At 44.1% G+C, this 20,474-nt stretch overlaps 1 protein-coding gene across 1 annotated transcript in view; it reads left to right on the top strand.

Annotated features, from left to right (window-relative positions):
- The window catches only part of LOC144798008 (neural-cadherin-like), a 566,884-nt gene that overhangs the window by 305,014 nt on the left and 241,396 nt on the right, over positions 1–20,474 (top strand). The window contains exons 22-23 of the mRNA XM_078668798.1: positions 8,519–8,727; positions 17,146–17,273. Coding sequence (XP_078524924.1) covers positions 8,519–8,727; positions 17,146–17,273 — 337 coding nt within the window. The remainder of the gene's footprint in view (positions 1–8,518; positions 8,728–17,145; positions 17,274–20,474) is intronic.

Here is a 20,474-nt window from a genome sequence, read left to right as displayed (position 1 = left end):
GAGTTTAAAGAGTCTTAAAAATGTGCTTACTCAACGGAACCGGTACATTGCATAACAAGTATAAAGAATTGGGTATGACTGAAATCCGGTCCGCTAGTGACAGTGGGAGTCATCTGTCTACTAGCATCACTAGTGCTGTATTCGCCGCACCATAATTTGCAGTGATAACCGTTTCAGGGTCCCTATGGATCCATATGCCTAGATATTTAACTGGGTCCGCAGACCAGACCAACGGGTACTCAACCGTAGGAGGGGCGGTTGCTGCTGTCAAAGGGATGATGACGGATTTGTCCCAATATATACTAAGACCGGAGAGTAGGCCAAATTTTACATATTCGCGGAGGACAGGGGACAGGTATTGTTGCGGTTAGGACTGTATCGTCCGCGTACATTGAGATCCCTACCGGTCTGTTGTTAAAGTTGAGAGCCGCCGCTCTATGGACCTGCCGGATTTTGCATGCTAATGGTTGCAGCATGATGGCGAATATGAACGGGGATAATGGGCACCCCTGTCGTGTGCCACGCCCAACATCAAACGGTTCAGACGTGTCCCCACCCACTCTCCCGCTCACGGAGGGCTCAGTATACAATATCTGAATACAGCGTAAAAAGATCGGGGGGAGTCCCATTCTGCGCAATAAGTGCATCATGTACCGCCATTCTATAGAATCGAATGCCTTAGCGGCATCTAATAGGACCGCGACGGCCGGTAGGTCGGGATTCAGGACATGAATCATGGCAAAGATGGTGCGCAAGTTAAGGGATGTAGAACGGTCGGGAATAAACCCAGCCTGATCTGGGAGCACTAGTAGTGGCATTAGAGGTTGTAGTTTTGTGGCGAGAATTTTCGCCAGTGTCTTGGCATCCAAGTTTATGAGAGATAATGGACGGTATGATTCGCAGCATTCGGGGGATTTGTCTTTTTTCAAAAGAGTGATGATCATTGCCTGGCGTAAAGAGGGGGGGAAGGCGGCCAGACTCATACGCTTCCGCGTACACTCCTAAAAGATGAGGCGCCAGGATGGCAGCGTGTGCTTTGTAGAATTCCGCGGTAAGCCCGTCAGGTCCGGGAGCTTTACCGTTCGGGAGCGACCTGATGGCATCTGTCACGTCCTCCACATCTAGCGGGAGACTAAGGTATTTCCGATGAGCTTTGGACAACCACGCACAAGCGATATCATCTAAGTAGTTATTCATGTCCTGTTCGTCCATCCCGCCCTTAGAGGTGTAGAGCGTGGCATAGAATTGACGAAATTGCTCCACTATGTCAGTTGAGGAGAATTGGGCCTGTCCTTCTGCATCCACAATTCGCTCAACCGGGAGGTGACTTGCTCTACTCTGCAGTCTACCGGCTAGTGACCTGCTCGGACGTCCCCCTTCGCCATAGCGCCTGGCGACGTGTCTTTTCGATAGGTATTTGATCTCCGTCTCTGCAAGAGTGTTGTATTCATCAATGTATTCATGTATACAAGTGAGTGTGGCTGTCGAAGGTGTGTAGTCATATTGAGCTTCCAACTCACTTAATTGCCTCTCCAATGTAGATAGTCTGCCCCGTATGTCCCTTAGGATCCCCGCTGATGTGCTAATACATGTGCCTCTAATTGTGGCCTTAAAGGCCTCCCACAGTGTCTCTTGACTCTCCACTGACCCCACATTTGTCTCGAAATATTGTATAATGGCAGTTTTAATGGTGTCAGCCTATATCGGGTCAAGTAACGACTCTGCTCGGAATCGCCATGTAAACGGCTTATAGGGATTGTGAGGCCAATAGGCGAATATTACTATGATTGGATCGCTCTGCAAAGTCTTCAGCCCTATGTTTAGTTCCTCCAACTGTTCATGTAGTTTTACCATTGAATTAATTGAGGCCCACATTTATTCATTCTCTGATACCCTACTAGATCATTTCATTTGGTGTGTTCTCAGTAAGTTGACTTCTAATGCGACAGAGTCTGACTTGTGTTCAAAGAGTGATTTTGCCTTGTATCACTTGCAAAATAGCCTAGATCCTCTCTGCATGCCCTTTAATAATGGTCTAAATTGAGCGTAATGCACCTTGTGCCTCCGGGCATGTACCCCTGTTAGCCTTCTTCTTGAGCAGATGCCCTGTAGTTACATTTGGCTTAACCACTGTATCAACTGTCTCATGTCACCTTTAAACTACCTTTTAGCCAGTTGTTGTACCAAACAGTACAAACCGAGTCGATGTAATGTCCCAGACCAGTCCACACTTCATGGGAGTCAGCACCTCATCTCCTGTGCCCCACTAGGTGCACAGACGTAGATCGATCCGGTATAAATGCCATTTACAACTTCCACACAACTTTCTCATATTCAGACCATCATAAATTAATTAGTTCTACCCGAGATCTGCTCTCTTTAGTCCTTCCCAAATTTGCACCACCTCTGTCTTTTTTTTTGTCCCAGCAAGGCGCAAAGACCGTAAGCTTCAGCAAACACACCGCCATCATCACCAGGGTTTAGGGGAGTTTATCAAACCACCACACACCCACTTGGAAACTTTGCACTTAGCGACCCGGGGAAAGGCCGCCTGGTTCTGGCACTGTAGGCTGCACATGAGGCTCCAGGTCCTGGGTTGGCGGATAGAGCCAACCGCCCTCCAGTGAGGCAGTCAACATGAGCAGTTGTGTGCAACAGTATCAAGGCAGGTTGTTCACAAAGCCAGCTCCAGAATATCATTACGCCACTCCACATGCCTGGCAAGTACTCTTCTTGTATTGTGGGCACCATCTTAGCCTGTGAACACGCCACCAAAACTCTTGCACTTCTTGGGAAGCCCCCCATGTCCCATCCCCACAGGCAGCACCAAAGCACATCCTATAGACTGCTTAACTAGCCACACCCACAAGATGGTGGAACTTAATATTCTTATTAGCCAAGATAGCCCAAATCATCATGGCTATCATTCTGTACTTTCAAGGTTTCTCTGCAGGCACCTGTTTCCTACACATAAAGCTGTGTGGAAACATTGTGTCTTTCAGAGGGTGCCATCTATTCTTAAGACAATTACAAGAAAGCATTGAAGTTCAACTACGGTCCAGCCCTTGAGATAAACAGGTACGCCACACTATTCTACTAAAGCCCAGTGGTGCCTCCATTAGCAATTCCCACACCAAACCCAGAAGGGGGAGCAGGACCAATCACAGGGGAGGTGTCGTGGGACCCAGGGGCCCCAACTGCAAGGAAGGTCAACTTTGATGCCAGATCTATTATATCTGAAAGAGGAGAGGGCCCGCAATCTGGGTCCGCAGGCAAACAAGGGAAACCCCTCCAACAAATAACCCACCAAAGGACTCCAGGTGTAATCGAAACTCTTGCATGAGTCCTCGACTATATCCGTCATCTGTTCAAGGGCCAGAGCTCACCACAGACGCGCATGCCATAGGGTAAGGGAGGGGGCCTCCGGTTTCTTCCAGGCTGTGGCTATTGCCATTTTAGCCACCCCTAAACATAGTCACATAATGAAGGGGTCCCCCTGTGTTGGTTCTTCAGACTAGGGTCCCGCACCCCCAGAAGAGTGTGTTCTACGGAATCTGGAATTGGATATCCCAGAATCTGTTTGATTTGGGATAGGATTTCTTTCCAAAAGGGTTGGACGGAGGGGCAGTCCCACCATATATGATGTAAGTCACCCAAAAGCCCATAGCCCCACCAACATTAGTCTGAGGTATTTAGGAATTTAGGGCTAGATGTAGGTAATTGTAAATTACCGATTCGAAAATACCGAATTTTACCGATTCGGTATTTTCGAATCGGTAATTGCTATGTAGATAAAAAATCGGTAAAAATTACCGAATCGTTAAGATTCGGTAATTACCGAATCGGTTGAGGCCCATAGGAATGAATGGCAATTACCGAATCGAGTCAAGGGTGGCAAGGTGTCACTTTGACACCCTGTTGCACCCTGATTAGTGCTTGTGTGCACATGTGGCACACATACATGCCCTATGAGCATGTATGTCTGCCGCATGGCACAGTTGAAAATGCATTGATTTGCATTTTCTAAGGTATTCCTTATTTACCACCAACTAATAGTTGGTGGTAAATAACGAATCCTTAAAGCACATGAGCACTGTTTAAAATGCTTCCTATATGTCATTTACCGATTCGGTTCGGTATTTACTGAATCTGTAAATTGGCCCCCTACATAACAAAAGCCTATTACCGGTCGGTAACGGCCGAGTTCGGCCGTTACCGACCGGTAATGGCCTTCCTACATATGGCCCTTAGTGTGTAATTTCTGGGGGTGTAAATACCATTTGTACACAATTTTGTATTGAGCTTCTCTCAGAAACATGGATAGGTTATATTTAGCAATGTCTTTGTATAGGGAACCCCACTGTTTCTCTCCTATGGGGGTGGCTAGCAAGGTATCCCATCTGTGTTGCGGAGCGAAAGGAGGGCCCACCGTTAGAGAAAGAGAGTACACAAATTATATGCAGCCCTTAGTTGTAGTGCCAGATTGCATAAATCTCTTTATTAGGAGCAAGTCCCTGGTCGCGGCCGCCCGCTCCTGGGGTTGTTGTACCCAATGTTTTACCTGGAAGTAATGATATTCTTCTGTGGGCAGCAGCTTAAAAAGGGCTATGCATTCAGCAAAGGAACGCCGTTCTCCCTGCTCAAAGAGATCGAATAACATGAGGCATCCACCCTCCCTTCATTTATCAAAAGGACCCTCCAGTAACGCTGGAAGGCCAGATTGAAATGAATGGGAGTGTAGGGAGATGGATAGGTCGTTAGAGGCAGTGTCTTGGTGACGTTGTACCATACTACAAGTATTTTTATCTTTCCAAATTTCCATAAAGATCTTTACACCCCTATTAACATACCACTTTCCAGATTTCCAAAATGACCATGCATCCATGATTAGCCCAGTTTATTACTCCCTGACCTCAGTTATTCATCAAAAAGAATGGTCTCATCAGTTCAAAGTTTTTACCTTATAGCCTAGTGGCCTAGCAAGTACGGTCTGGGGCCGATAGCAAAGTAGTAAATAGCCCCCATAGGCCTTGGTTAGTTAGTAAAATATAATGGTAATTGGAGTGAGTGACTCCTCACCCGCCCAATCTTAGTGCCACTGCCCCTACTGCATCATTGATATCTACACCCCGATCAGAGCTGTGTGGGTGTTAAACCTGGCATTCAAACTCACCAGGCTCCCTTTGGCGTGCATAAGTGACCTTCTTACTGGTTTCAGATGTACTGGCTGGAATGTTGCACCTGGGTTTATTCACAGAGCTGGGCATAGCCTAGCTGGTTTGGTAAATAATGCTGTTGGCCATTTTAAACCTTTGCATTCCCGGCCTGGATACAATGCTGGGCCAGAAGCATAGGGAGTGGGAAATATTGCAGTATGTTATATGTAATCCTTCCCTGGAACCATGCACTCATCGGTGCAATGGCCCTGCATATGAGGGGAAAGTATCTGCTCAATGGCTTCTCTCATCAGCTAATCAACAGTTGTACATCTCCCTGGGAATGTGGAGGTAATGAAATCCATTAAGTCAACTAGCAAAGCCATCCTCTTCCTGTATGACACACTGAAAGAGGGACTTTGGACCATTTAACTTGATTGCACCCTTAAGGTATTGTACTGGCTTGTTGAAGGGTCTTGGGAGTGTCTGCTCCTGTCAGTGAATGCTCAACAGGATAATAGTCTGAGATGTTGCACCCAGAACACTGATGGTATGATATGGTATTTGTACATATAATGGATCCCCAGGGTGGTGGGGGTTTGAGGGTCAGTACAGGGAATCGATACATTGATCTCTATACTGACTCGGATACTACAGAGGACACACCAGGAAAGATTCTGATCTGGAAATTGTGAAAATAATATATGTACTGTGGTGAGGAGACTTAAAGGGTAGGGGTTGGATGGTTGCGAACCTTATTTTTTGGAGAACTAGAACCTCCTATGGATCTTCTAATGGCACATAGTTACATATGACTATGTCAGTCAGCAGCAGAGTTGTGTACTCACTGTTCCGTCCTGTGGCAGTTTCAAGGCATTTGCAGCTCAGAGAGGAAAATAAACCCCATACTCATTGTGAAACAAAGAATAACCTGTCTTAGGCCCTAAGAAGGTGGATGGAAATTGATGTCTTCACCGGCACGTGCATTGGCTGTGATCATCTGTGCAGTCCCTCAGCTGTGACCCAACAGCCATAGAGGAAGGAATAACTACCTCTGTGCTGTGTTGTGAAGGACTTGATTTGGGGACTGTGTGTGTCTGTTTGAAGTTGAATGAATTGCATGTATTGGAAGTGTATGAGGTTAGTCAGGTTTGTGATGATGAAGTCATGTTGCTAATAAGTTTTGGATTGTTGTTCGGAAGATATGATGAATTTGGTACTATTATGTAATAATGCAGTTTATAAGATTAATTTGGGAGTATTATGTGATGAAACACTTAACACCTTGCACTTTATATTGAACTTGAGAAAAAGGTATAAAAATAATTGTGGGTCAGTAATTACTTGTCTGATTAATTCAGAGTGTGAAGAAGTACAAGTTAAACAGGAATATTTCTTGCTGATTGTTATGTAATTTACCCTATTTCCCAAACTAAAAATATTTTGTTGGGGGGGGCTTTTCTTGTTCACATCTTGGTATAGTACCAACAGATGCTAGTGGAATCCCTTTAAAGTTGTTTAGGTGAAATTGATTAGAGGCGGGGGAAGTTGAATGGCAGGAGGGAACTTTGTAGCTATAAGCTCTCATTTGGTGCATCCAATGCTTTTGAGCAGAAGGGCAAACCGGTTTTGTGTGCTCTTTTTCATAAGATTACTCTGGGAGGTTTGAGGTTTGAGAAAGTGTTGGGCTATTGGAGACTAATGACACATTTAGAATTTCCCAGTTAATGGAGAGATTCCAAAGTGACAGTGGTAGACATTTACTGATTGAGGAGAGGCTCCTATAACTAATTTCAAGAGAACTGGAACTCCTAATTCCACCCCAGAGTAAGCCAGCTTAACATACTTTTCAAGAGGGTTATTTTGCCTTGGAGATTTTGTTCTGGGCGAGATTTACTTGATTTGCTGGGCAAAAGCTCCATTTTAGCTGATTCCAGATGACAGGACTATGGTAGGATTATCCATTGGTCAAGGAAAGTCCTTGTCAGATAACTGCACCATCTTGTCCTGTTCGGAGATGTTTTTTCTGCAAAAGCTGTTCATCAAGTCCTCAGCATATAGATCTTAAACTATAGACAAGTTTGGGTATAGTTGCCACTTGGCACTGACTTTAAATTTAGCACCCTCTCACATTTGTTTTCAATGTGACATTTTTTTCATTTGGCCTAACCTTGTCTGATAATCTTTGTGTCTTTGATTTTTCTTTATTACACTTTCTACCTTTTTACATAAAATTTGCTGCAGACTTTAAGGGTTTTATTTCTTAGATGGTGGTATTGTTTGGTTGATTTATTACACCTAACACCTTTTATCTCTGCAGGATGCATTGCTGCTTGGCCAAACTAATAAGCGGGCCAAGGATTTCCTTATTAAAACCAGTTTACCACAGTGGAATGCTTGGTTGGGCAGTCTGTGAGCCAAGTCCCTCTCTTCTAAAGACTACCATTGCAATTTTGGATACTCCGTCAACGTATTTACAACCAGAATAGATGAAAGTGGGATTTCTATCTTCACTACACATTTTGGCAAAGGCTGGGATGTGCATATTTTTCTCCCTTGTTTGGTTATGGTCATACAGAAATGTTCCTCTTTGCATATGGACTCTTATTAGGAAACTATCCAGATCTTACCAATTAGTAGACCATTTATGGATTTTGTCTTTTTTCCACTATTCTAATTAGGTAAATATGCCACAATATGTTCTAGAGATTATCTTACACATTTCAGTATTCCAGCTTCTGTGGCGTGTAATCTTTGTCAATCAATAAGTCTATTTCACTGCTGGCCTTGGGCCTTACGCATTAATTGCCGTATGATCATTGTGTGTCTCTCAACAAGCAGCCACGTACACACATGTATACCAAGACAGGCATACACCCACCCGGATAAATAAATCCATCGATTTACTCATGATTTCCCCCCCATATAACCTTCCTCAAATAATTTCTGACATTTTGTTTTTTAAGGACACTTTTCTTTACTATTAAGAAACACTATTCCTCCAGTAATTACATCATGTGCATGGGTGTTTTATTTTTGTGAAGATCTTCATAACCTGCATGAATTTAGGAAATTAGCAGCTTGTACATATTAAAGAAACAACTAGCATGTGTAATACACCTAAACCTTATATTCTTAGCACCTCCTTCTGCAGACAGAAGCACAATCTGTGAAGGGTTGGTTTATTTTTCTACTTGGGTGAAATTTATTGACCAGCATTCTCATTTTTCATGGTGGTTCCGTATATAATACAATGACATTGCTCATGCCTAATTGTTTTTTTAGACACAGGTAACGTTACTCTTTTTAAAATAAGTTGCCATGTACTTTTCTTGATTGTCCCTGTAATCTGCTCTCCTCAGGTGTCAGTGTTCTCCTCAGCTCCATGGACCAGACTGTCAACAGACTATGCACAGCTTTCATGGCAATGGATTTGCCTGGTTTCCGCCCCTGCGCCCTTGCACTGAGAGTCGCCTTTCCTTGGAGTTTATCACGGAGGCTCCTGGTGGTCTTCTTCTCTACAGTGGCCCTTTGTCTGAACCAGGGTATTTACATTACTCCATGTCAATAGGTAATTCAAGAGAACAGATACTCAAGAACTACCTCTGCATTTTTTAAAGGTTATATTAAGTAATATTACAGTCATGTACGCACAAGTTCAAAACTGTTGACCTTGTACAATAAAAAAGTTCTTATCTTTAAGGTAACAGCATCTATCATCAGAAAGTGCTGACTGAAAGATATGTTTAAAATGGGAAGCTGATTTCGACGCCTGGTAGAACTAAGACTGTGATGGACATATTCTGTTATTATGTCCCCTGAAATCAATGGTTATACATTAGCCATGGATTACTGAGGTTTGATAGATGGCACGTACAATGGTTTTGACACGTATGTTTTTCAATGGAGATGCTAAATGTTCAGCGAGAAGCAGCAGCCAGATGTAAATTATAGCAACATGGTCAGGTTAGTAATATGTAAGGTCCGGAACCCTCTTTCTGTCTAATGAACTACCCAAAGTTTGTTGGGGGTGAACACTCCAATGGGGCTCGGAGCCTTTTTACCCCAATAACAAACAATTTGAAACCAGAATAGGGGTGTCCTCCCTTTCAAAATCAATCAAATTGGCATCCATTCATTGTTTGACATGTGCTCCTTTGTTTAAGGTAAGTCATTCCTTGTTCTGGTGTAGGGTGAAATATGCCATTTGGTGTACAGTATGACATATGGAACAGCTAACATTTGTTTCATTCCTGAGAAAAGATCAAAGGTGGATAAAGTTTGGGGTCCTGTGTTCCAAAACAACCATCACCACAGTGTGAGGTGAGGGAGTGCCATTTTTTCCTTCTGCAGACACTAAAGTGAACTACTCATTCCAATTCTCCTGTAATAAAGCACATGCGGTGATCATTGGTGATTCCCAGCGGGGGGGGTTTGAGAGAAGGGAAAGAAGAAAGGAAACAGAATCTCATGCTGTGATAGAACATAATCACAATAGTGTGTATTAATGTTTAGATCAAAGTTTTTCGCTTAGTACTTAAGGTGTGTAGATAACAGATCAAGGCATGATACCTTGCCAATTTATTATCATAGTAATGATAATATAGCTCAGAATATAACAAATCCAATCATGTCTTCTTAGTGTCTGCCTTGGACTAAGTATATCTAAACAGAAATCAATTTTGTCCTAATCATATCAGGAAAACTCATAGTCTGAGTATCTCATTACATCTCCCCATTAATGTATAATTTTGCTGTCATTAATAACCTCTAATGCCTTGACAGTTGGTTCATATCCACAATAATGTCATGTGCAAAAGGACGGGGTTATTACAATATACGAAAAACCTGCTCGACTGTTCTAAATGAATTATATGAGACGTACATGTTAAAGATTAGGGAGGAATCCTTAGGGAATCAGAAAGCAGATACACCTTCATGGATAGCAAGTGAGTGATACATTTTATATAGAGGCATGGGTTGCATGATTGCATAACTATAGAGTGGAACTTACTTATCAAATGGGGCATTTAGTACATGACTTAAAAAGATGGCACATATTTATCAGGTTATAAGACACATATAGTTGTTAAAAGGTTGCCCTTGTGATACATAATCCATTCAGGTAAACAGCATTGGAGTATATTCAGAGAGCGATCCTGATTCCAAGTACTGTGTGCTACAGACTCATCCATACTCAAATCTTATGCATATTCACAGTTGTTAGCCTTTTTCAGAGTATTGGTTGCTTTAAGTGTTCATATTATAATGGTAAAGCTAGGGAATCTGATATGTTGCGCTTCAAATTAATGGAGTGCACATGGATACAGTGAAGTGACGCCTTTCACATATTACCAGTTGTTTAATCGCTTGCAGCCTCTAGATTATCTAATCATGCTTTTAATGGCAGGAATAGCTACGGAGTGTAATACTGTACACTTCGATGTACTAGAGGGCACCCGGGTACGGAGAGGCACCCAATGCGCTACCCTATCCCGGTTCACTATGAGAAAAACCTGAGCGTGTCGGGCACCAGAGCCAGTTTGTCTCAGTGGGGGATGCTGAGTGATGAAATGCCGAGCACTCCATGGTGACAGGCTGCACCCTGGTAAAAAGAAATGCCCCAATAGATTTGCAATGTAATGATTCTAGTTGTGATGAAATGCCATGCACTCATTGGTGTTGGAGTGCACCTGGGTAATGTGGAGTGCCCCGATAGATTTGCAATGTAACAATTCAAGCACACTTGGAGTAGTAAAGCATGTTTTAAACACAGTGGGGGCTTATTTATGAAAACTGTTGCATCATGGTGTGAAAACAGAAATGTGACCGTTTTCACTGCGCTCTACTTGCGAAACGATGGATGCGCCGTATTTACTGTAAATCGCTCCATGTCGCAAGGAGTGACAGATACACCAGGATTCCTGCGACATCTGTTGGCGAAAAAGACATGCATTGCTGGAGTTGTTGCAAGCATGATGCAACTCCAGCAATGCGGTTGGTATTCCTATCCTTCAAGCCCTGCGTCACCCTTACACCTGCCATGAGGCAGGCGTAAGGTTTTGACACAGTAGCGTCCTAGAAGTGGCGCAGTGAAATCTGATTGATTTCACTGGGCCACTCTTATAAGGCTTTGTTTTGTGGGAATGCCCACCTTGCATACATTATACCTGATGCAGATATAATATGGCGCAGGGTTTTACAAGGTTAAAAAAACCAAAAAAGAACAATTGATGGACAGAATGCAGAACAATGTCATACATTCACCCCAGTACATAGATCTGGGTCTAAATCCATAATTTCTTTGCTCACCATGCCAATCCAGTTTGGACCCAGCCATATGCAAAGCAGTCTTGAACATGCGCCCAATGGGAACAGTCCAGCGCGAACTGCCAGGTCAGGTCCTCCATGGACTGGAAACGAGCATCCTAGGACCGGTTTCGGGCTTTCAGCCCTCATCAGCTAGGATAGCTTGACTTCAGTGGCATGGAGAGCACGGGACCTGTGTCTGGGCATACCCGTCCCACTCGGGATGACAAATGCAAAAAGAACAATTGATGGACAGAATGTGGAACAATGACATATATTCACCCCTGTACAGAGATCTGTGCCTAGATCCGTCACCTTGTAAATATGCTGCAACGTGGTGCATTGTTTACGCCGCTGCTATGTCACAAAAAGTGACGCAACGGTGGCGCAAAAGTGTTACAATGGGCTCATAAATAAGTCCCAGTTGTGCCTAGCCCTTAAATTGGGCCGGCCCCTATCCGGTCCTTGATCAAATCCCTTGCTGCAGTCTGTCCTTGAGTGAGTATGTTGGCATGGTACTAATGCGCCATTTTTCTAGGTAGTTTGAAAGCCATCTTTTGTGTCAGTGACGAGAAAGCGAGAGGATGTTCTATATCCTTACCGGGGCTGCCATCTTGGTGTATGTGAGGCTGAGCCTTATTTCTTTAGTGAATACGTTTTTGGAATGTTCTTGAAGGTGATTGTAAGTCAATTAAGAGATGTAATGTGAATAGTACTGCATAATGTAGTAATTGTTTCCAATTTGTCTTGTTCCTTATGCAACGGAGGCAAAAAAAATGAATAAAGGGGAAGAGTAAAGAGCTGCAAGTTTGGAAAAGGGAAAGAAACAATTTACATGGCATCGTTGTGTCGAAAAGCACCTACTATCGAGAATTCGATATCCCTGTGGTGATGGTTGTTTCGGAACACAGGACCCCAAATGTTTATAGCAGCAAGTACATCTGATCATTGCTTCCTCTTCTTTGAAGCAGTATGATGAATAAAACTTAGTAAATATGATCAACAAGGTCTTCAAAATGGCTTCTACATACACTACATGTGTGACTGCTTCTGGCCAAAACTCCAGTGACTCTTGAACTTCAAGTTCTTTTTCAGATAATGAGATATTAGGAACCACGGGCCAAATGTACGAAATTGCGTGTTTGCGATTTCCTAATAGTACATCTTTGTGATTCGCTATTAGGAAATCCCAACCTGTGTTGTACAATAGTGTGTTTGACACTGTTAGCAATTCCCAGTGGATCGCAAATGGACCTGCCACATAATTATTCATGAGGCAGGTCGCAATTTGAGACCCATTGTGAATGGCGACAATCACAGGGATCTGGTGGCCTGCTGGGGTCAGCAGACCGCCATGTCTGTGATTGCTTTTTAAATAAAGCAATATTTTCTTTTTGTAATGCAGCCCGTTTTCCTTATAGGTAAACTGGATGTTTTAAAAAAATGAAAAGCTACCTTTTCATTTTTTAAGAGCAGGCAGTGGTCTGAGGGGCCACTGCCTGCTCTTAAAAAATTCTGGGGCCTACATTCATACAGGGGAAGTGGTCCCTTGAGCGGCAAATATTTCGCAACTGTATTCCCAGTCGCAAAACATTCATACATACAAGTGGTGTTCGGTATTAGGAAGGAACACCCAAAACACACCACTTCCTCATACCGAATCGCAAAAGCAAAATGCGATTCGGTAACAAGTTAATGAGTCACATTTTGTCTTCTGTACAAGGCAAAATGCATTTTGTGGTCCCAAATGGCCCGATGGGCCTCATGTGACCAGTAAAATGCTTTGTACATCGGTACCACAAAATTAACACAAATTGAGAGCAAAATATTTTGTTGGGAATTACTTAATAACCCAAATTCGGATTTGCTTTGGAAAGTTTCCTAAAGTAATGCAAAATAGTGCTATGGGCTACTTTGCATCATGTTGGCATTCCATGAGCATTTCTATGAACTAACCCCTGGGTTTTGATGCAGAACCCTATCTATGATAGAAGTAGACAGGACTTTGTGTCAAAAATTTGCACCACCTCAAGGTAGGAGTTTGGCTTGAGAAAAGTTTTTTTTCCCCAAACCTTACCAACCTTGCATGTGTTCACTCCCTAACACATGGTAACATTGGCTTACACTCTATTGGCATTCTTATAAGACCCTAGTAAATTGGTACTACATGTACCATGGGCCTTTAAATTAAATGCTACTAGTGGTCCTGCAGCACTCATTGTGCCATCCACTTAAGTAGCCTTTTTTAACATATCTCAGGAACACCCCAAGACTTTGCCCAGACAGGCCAGAACTCCCGTCCAGAAAGGGTTAAGGCTCTAGCAGCTCCAGGAAGTGTGGAGGAAGTCTCCCTCGTGGGTTGTACAGCGATGGCATAAAAGTGAAGGGATAACACCCGTATGCCAAAGTTTAGCACATCTGAAGTGCGCCCAATGTAAATACTTAAACTGTAAAAGCCAAAACTGGCCGGCTATTGCCAGTTCTCTGTGGGAGCTTAGGGCCTCTCATCAATCATCATCATCATCATAATCATCATCTAATTGCTCGATGTCCCTCGCCCAGGCTGCTCCCAGGAATGGAGAGGAGTCTGGAGTGTGTATGACCAATAATATGTATCTTGCGGACTATTTGTCCCACATTGGGGGGATGAGCTAAAGAGTACCTTGGCCTCTAGGGGACTGAACTGAGGCAGTTCCGTCTTGCTGAATATGTAAGGCTGAAATGCATGCCTGAGTTGTAGTAGTGGTAAAATTGGGTTCTATGGAGTTCAAACTCCGTCTGAAGGCTTGTAAAGGATTTAATGTTAGTTCATGTCATGATGTTTTTCCGGTGTGGAGATACTAATGAGGTCCCACTCTTTGAAACCCTTCAATGACAACACTTGTGGGAGCCAGCATATGTCTCACAATGGTGTTTCCCTGTAAGGTCCCTTCCCCATTCATGTCCACTCAGCGCATCACTCCAGATATGGTATAACACCTGCATCACCTGGGGGAGTGTCGGCGGGAGAAGGGCCTTCATACAAGAAGCGAGAAATCGGGATTCCCTCTAAGGCCCACCTCTCCACACCATGCCACTACTCGTCGAGCACAACCAAGTGTGCAGTACTGTAGTGTGATAAGAGGTCCAGCGTGGCTACTGTGAAAGATAAACAACAAGGAGGGAGGAAATCTCACAAAATCCTTGTTAGTTTATGCTAAGTTACAAGAGGAAGACAAATTGAATCCAGCAAACTCACATCTGTGATTGAAGGTCTAACGCATGCCTCAAAGTAGAGATTTCATGCCTTATATCAAATACAGAAAGAAAAAATTCAGAAGAATTGTGGTGCTTAATCGAAATGAAGCCCATGCTTCACAGAAAGACAGATCCGGGTGCATATTCAACAGTGATACATAATATGAATAGTTAACATTAATAAAGGAATACTATTGATAAAGATTTTTGTGTTTCAAGATTATTCAGAAAAAAAAAAATCAGTGATAGATTCTAGAGCTGTGCGGCCATGTTTCAGGTGACCAGTGTCACTTGCAAGAAGGTAAAGTCATATTCTACATCACAATTTTGAAAATGTCACTCTTATAAAGTTGGCATTTTTTTGTCCTAACCATTTGTTCTCTTCCAGGGGATCCTCATCAAAGTCATAAGCACTGAATATTCCCACCCATGTGCGGGGACCCCGGATATAACATAAAAATTATATATGGAAATCACATATATACCTAGATCCACATATATGTATGTACATATATAATTTTTTCTCATACCAATGCAGCTCCCAAAAGGAGGCTAAACAATGTAATCACCCATATAGAGACTGTATTTGCAAACATATAAAAAACACATTGGGGCAAGTAGCACTTGAACTCTGTGTTTTGAGCAAATCACCCATATATCATGAAAACTGCAAATAAATCAGACATTGTTAGCCTACAGGCTGCATTGTAAAACAAAAGCATAGAAAAAATAAAGCATTTTTAAAAAACTGGCACCGTGCCTGTAAGGCAGCCCCCGGCTTCCCATCATGCCTCAGGGGTGACAGTTAGGTCAGTTGTTCTTTGCATAACCCTGAAAGTCAGGGCTCAACAATATCCACTAACACTTTGACAGTGTCTCATGTACCTGGGGAGAAGGGTGGGTTGCAGTTGGTCTTTGTATATTGCTCCCAGACAGTGAGACAAAGGGGGAATAGGTATTGACACAATGGGCCATCTCTGACTTGTTAGGGGGGTGGAGCTTTCTCCTACCACACGTACACATCACAAAGCCTTTGAGCTCACCTAGCAAGGGTTTGACACTATTCTTTTGTGACTCCAGACAAGCCGTGGCCAGGGCAGGAAGGCGGGAAATTCCAAACACCTCTTGGGGTGGAAACCTCTAGAACCTTCTCCTACTTCAAAACTGGCCCAAAGTATGAATATTGGACCCTCAGACCCAACTCTTCAGTACTCCTCTGACATATGAAAAACTCAGAAGAACTGTTGTGCTGCTCTGCTGCCATTCTGTCTGAGTGAAAAGAACTGGACCTGCATCTCGAACCCAGGACCACCAGAGTGACTCCAAGGGCTTACTGGCTGGCCTACTGATCAGAGCCTTAGGGACAGAAAAGGCTCCAAACACCTTGACCCCAGCACCGGGAGCCTTGGAAGTGGGCCTGGAGGTGCTCTGGCAGTCCAGCTGTGGTCCCTGCAGATCCAACGCAGCGCCATCCATCGCTAATGGAACCGCTGCTGCATAATGCATTTTCACGCACGTTCTTGCATTACAGCCCTGCAGCTCCTCAGAACCCCTGCTGTGTTGTGCATCTTGACGCAGGACATCACATCACAGCTCCACAGCTCCTCTGAACTGCCACTGCAGGATGCAGGATCTCGCATTGCAGCCCTTTGGAACTACCTCTGCAATGCATCTCGACAAAGCAGCTTCGCATTGCTGCCCCGCAGTTAATCAAAACCTCTGCTGCACGATACATCTTCTGTGCAAGACCTTGCAATGCTTGGCCAGCCGGATTTAAGGTGCTTTGTTCAGCGGGTCTAACTTGGTCTCTGTATCTGGCCCACACTCCATCGTGATCGGCCTGAACTTGTGACTTTGTCCCAACCTAGCGTGATCCGACAAGCACAATAGGCGCTTTGTGCTTTTAAGCACTGTTTTCACTTAAATCTTTAGAACTGCATATCTCCAGGTCTACTAATTAGATTTTCGTTGTTTTGCTGTCACATAACTTTGGAGTAGGATTTTTTTCTTGTGGTATTTTCACTGTATTACTGTTTGTATAGCTGCATTAATACTTTACACATTGCCTCTTATTTAAGCCTTTCTGCATTGTGCTAAGCTACCGGAGAGTTAAGCAAAGGTTAATTTAGATTTTGCTTGTGACTTCACCCTGATGGGTATTGTGGTTGCTGCTTGAGTATTGTTTCACCCCCCTCAACCAGTAACTCAATTCCCAACATCTGCTAATCCACATTTAGACACAAGTCACTTTGAAATGTGAACAATCCTACAATTTGGTTGGGAGCTTGACTAGCGTCGGGCTCTCCCAAACATTATATATGGCAGCAAGTAACCCAGATTGCTTGAGGACCTGGCATGTAACAATTTGAATGGAATGTGTCTGGTATATAAATAACACTAAACTATCATTATCTTTTTAAATTACATTTTCTTTCTCTGTTAGAACTTTCAAATGGGACCCCGGTGCTGAAAATGAACCATGGAGCAGGTTCTCTAGTCCTGACGTTCCCTGCAGGAGTAAATGTCGCTGACCGACAATGGCATCGCCTTGATGTGAGAATCAGCAGGCAGGTTGGTTTCTTTGATAAAATAATGTTTAGAAAGTGATACCACATCTTAATCAATGGCAATTAACACCTGCTTGGAGACAAGGCTTCAACATCTTTTTCCACTTTGCCACACACAATGGGCCAGACAAGTCACTTTAAAAAAGAACTTGTGTTTGTTTGATATTAGCTGGTTTTTCCATTTATTTGTGTGGACGTGACAAGGTTTTGACTGAATGTGTATCATGTTTGGGGTCAGAAGGTAGTATGATGTATATATAAAGTATTTCTGTAGTGCAAACCAAGCCACAAGGCAGCAAAGCACCATGATGGCCACACTGAACACAGGAGTGTTTGGCACCAAATCCACACTGATACCAGTGTGGGATTTATTGAACCATGCACTCATAGGGCACCTGAGATGTGTCCCCTAAAAATCTACCAACCCTGGTGTGGTCTCTGACCGGCTTCAGGCAGCCAGCCACCACCAGACAAGTTTCTGGACCCCTGGGTAGAGAGCCCCTGCTCTCTGGGACCAGGAACAATGCACATCCTGGGTGTAGGCGTCACACGGTTTCCCCCAGGATGGGCCAGTGCTTGAAGGAAGAAGCTTCAAAGGCCTGCCCCCTTTGTAATGCAACCCCCAGCCTCTGCTGCTAGTAGCAGATGGCAGCCCATAGTTTACACCTCCACTTTGGGCAGGAAAACTCAAAAGAATAGGAGGTGTGTCCACCTCTACCAAATCCACCCCTAAGGTGGGGGAGACGGGGAGAAGCATATCTTTCAGTCCTCACCATCTTGAAGATGGGGGGGATCCTTCCAGTCTAGGCTAGGTCTATGATACCTCCCACAGGAGGATGGCATAATAGAGGATGTAGTCACCACAGGTAAGGTGCACATTGGCCCTACCTGCTACTCCCCTAAAACACCCCTAGTATTTAGGTGGCTCCCAGAGACCTAGGAACTAGATCTGCAATGACCTACAAAACAAGAAGGGGACCCTGCAGAGAAGACTGAAGACGACGACAGTCTTGGCCTCAAACCTACTGGCAAGTCTCGAGCTTCTGCGAACCTGCAACCGTCTTGGATTCAGTGACCTCTGAAAACCCTGGGAGGACTGCTGCCTTAGAAAAAGACTCCAATCTCCCCGGGACAGCGGACCTGTCCGAAGAAACTGACTCCAGGGGCTCCGGATCTAGCTGGAAGCGCGATCACTGCCCACTCTGCACCTGACGCCCCCGGCCCGAGTCTGAATGGCTCACCTGTGCAGTGAAGTCTCCCCAGCGATCCTGACCCTGTGTCCTGCATTGGCTGACCTCTCCTGATCTCCACGGCGGCACCTGAGGTGTGAATCGAGAGGCTCCCGCCGCCCCCCTCCGGTAAGAAGACGCCAATGTCGAAAGGCACCCCCTCACCCAAAGCCCCTGGGCCTTGTTGAGTTGAACCAATGGTTCCCCTATGACCTCCAACATCTCTACTTACCTTTGCTGTCATTCTTCTCCCTCCTACAACATCCTGTGCCACGCCTGCAGCCTGTTTGCCCAAAGAAGAATACCCATTGAAAGTATTGGGTGCCAGACCTCGAAACTGCACCCTGCACCTGGCCTGCCCTGTGCCGCTGGTGGTCTATGTTTGGTGCTGCTTTGTGGTTGTCCCTGTGCTTAACCTAACCCTCAAACTTGGCCTCTACAACCGGTCTACTTATATGCAAGCAGTACGGCTCCAGGCTCCCCCGTCTCCATTGGAAAGCATTGGGACTAAGTCCGATTTTGACCGCTGCATCCGACCACCACTGTGCCACTTGGTGCTGTTTTGGTACTTACCTGACCCTAGCCCTTGCTGTCCTTTGGTTCCAAAGACTGGGATTGTAAGTGCATTACTTACCTGTTTAACCACAATATTGTTTTCCCCATAGGCTAACACTGAACTGTACTGCAAAGTTTCTAAGTGTCGAATTTTCAAAGTGAAAAGTATTTTTATTTAAAAATGTCTTACCTTATTGCGAAGATCTTGGTATTAAAATAAAATACAAACTGTAATTTTTTCTTAAAATGGCCTGGATCTCCTTCTTGAATCGTGTGTTCGTTATTGATCACTGTTGTGCAATAAATGTGCTACACTCCTCTGTGTTAGGCCTAAGGCTGCTCCCTAACACTACCACTAATAGAGCACTTTGGGTTTTACATTGAGCCCTGTACACGTTTAGGGAACCCCATGACTTTGTGCATGGTATTACCACCTAGTGGTAATGCCATATACAGAGCCAGCTTCCTACACAATATAATACAATTATTCCCCTAAATAATTTTGCTTACGATTACCTGTTACATGGAGTAGTTTGTTGCTCTACTCCCAGGAACCATCAAGATTAACTAATATTTCGATGATACACAACTCTACTTTGAAGTCTGCTCTGCTTCAGACATCCAATGCATCAAATAGTGCTTGAGAATCATCCAGACCTGGATGTCCAGCTCCTACCTGAAGCCGAACCCAACCAAGACCAACAAGCAAGATATAGTGCAAACCTAGCTAGATGACATGAAGTTTGACAGCTTATAATCTCAGCTTTCGCCGATTGCCATGTCACTCTGATTCACCCTGCACACCAATCTCATCCTCAAGGAACACATTGCCAAAAAACACAAAGATGGCCTGGTACCAGCTCTCTCTTCTATAAAAAGAAAAGTAAAACTTTTCTTTCAGACAGTGACTTCAGAACTTGAACTACTGTTCTAGCCCAGATACTCTTGCATCTCAGTAGTGATAATACCCTACTCCATGGTCTTACAGACGCCACATTGGCATGGCACTCCTTATGGGAATTCTACACACCACAGCACATCTCATCAAGGGCCTTAAGAAATTTGATCACACCACCCCCACGCCGATGGAACTCCATTGGCTTCCTTTGCTGGCATCACCATTTTTTAAAAACAGCTGCATCATCTGTAAAGCCATCACAACCAGGACCCCTGCTTATCTTGTGGGCAATCTCACACTCTCTGGTAGTTCTCTGCACACCTGCAGCCAGGACACCATCAGACTAAGCAGACCTTTTCCATCTGTGTACCCAGGATCTGGAACAACATCCCCGTATCCACCAAGACCACCTCAAGAGTTGAAGACTCGCGTCTTTGAAAAACACTACATCACAATGCATCAAACGTCCACAACCCAATTTCTGCTCCTATTACTAATTAAGTTGATGCTTGTCTTTCACTGT

Source organism: Lissotriton helveticus, chromosome 12 (assembly GCF_964261635.1).
Source record: "Lissotriton helveticus chromosome 12, aLisHel1.1, whole genome shotgun sequence".
In the NCBI taxonomy this organism is placed as follows: Eukaryota; Metazoa; Chordata; class Amphibia; order Caudata; family Salamandridae; genus Lissotriton; species Lissotriton helveticus.
This window is presented reverse-complemented; position numbering and strand designations above follow the sequence as displayed.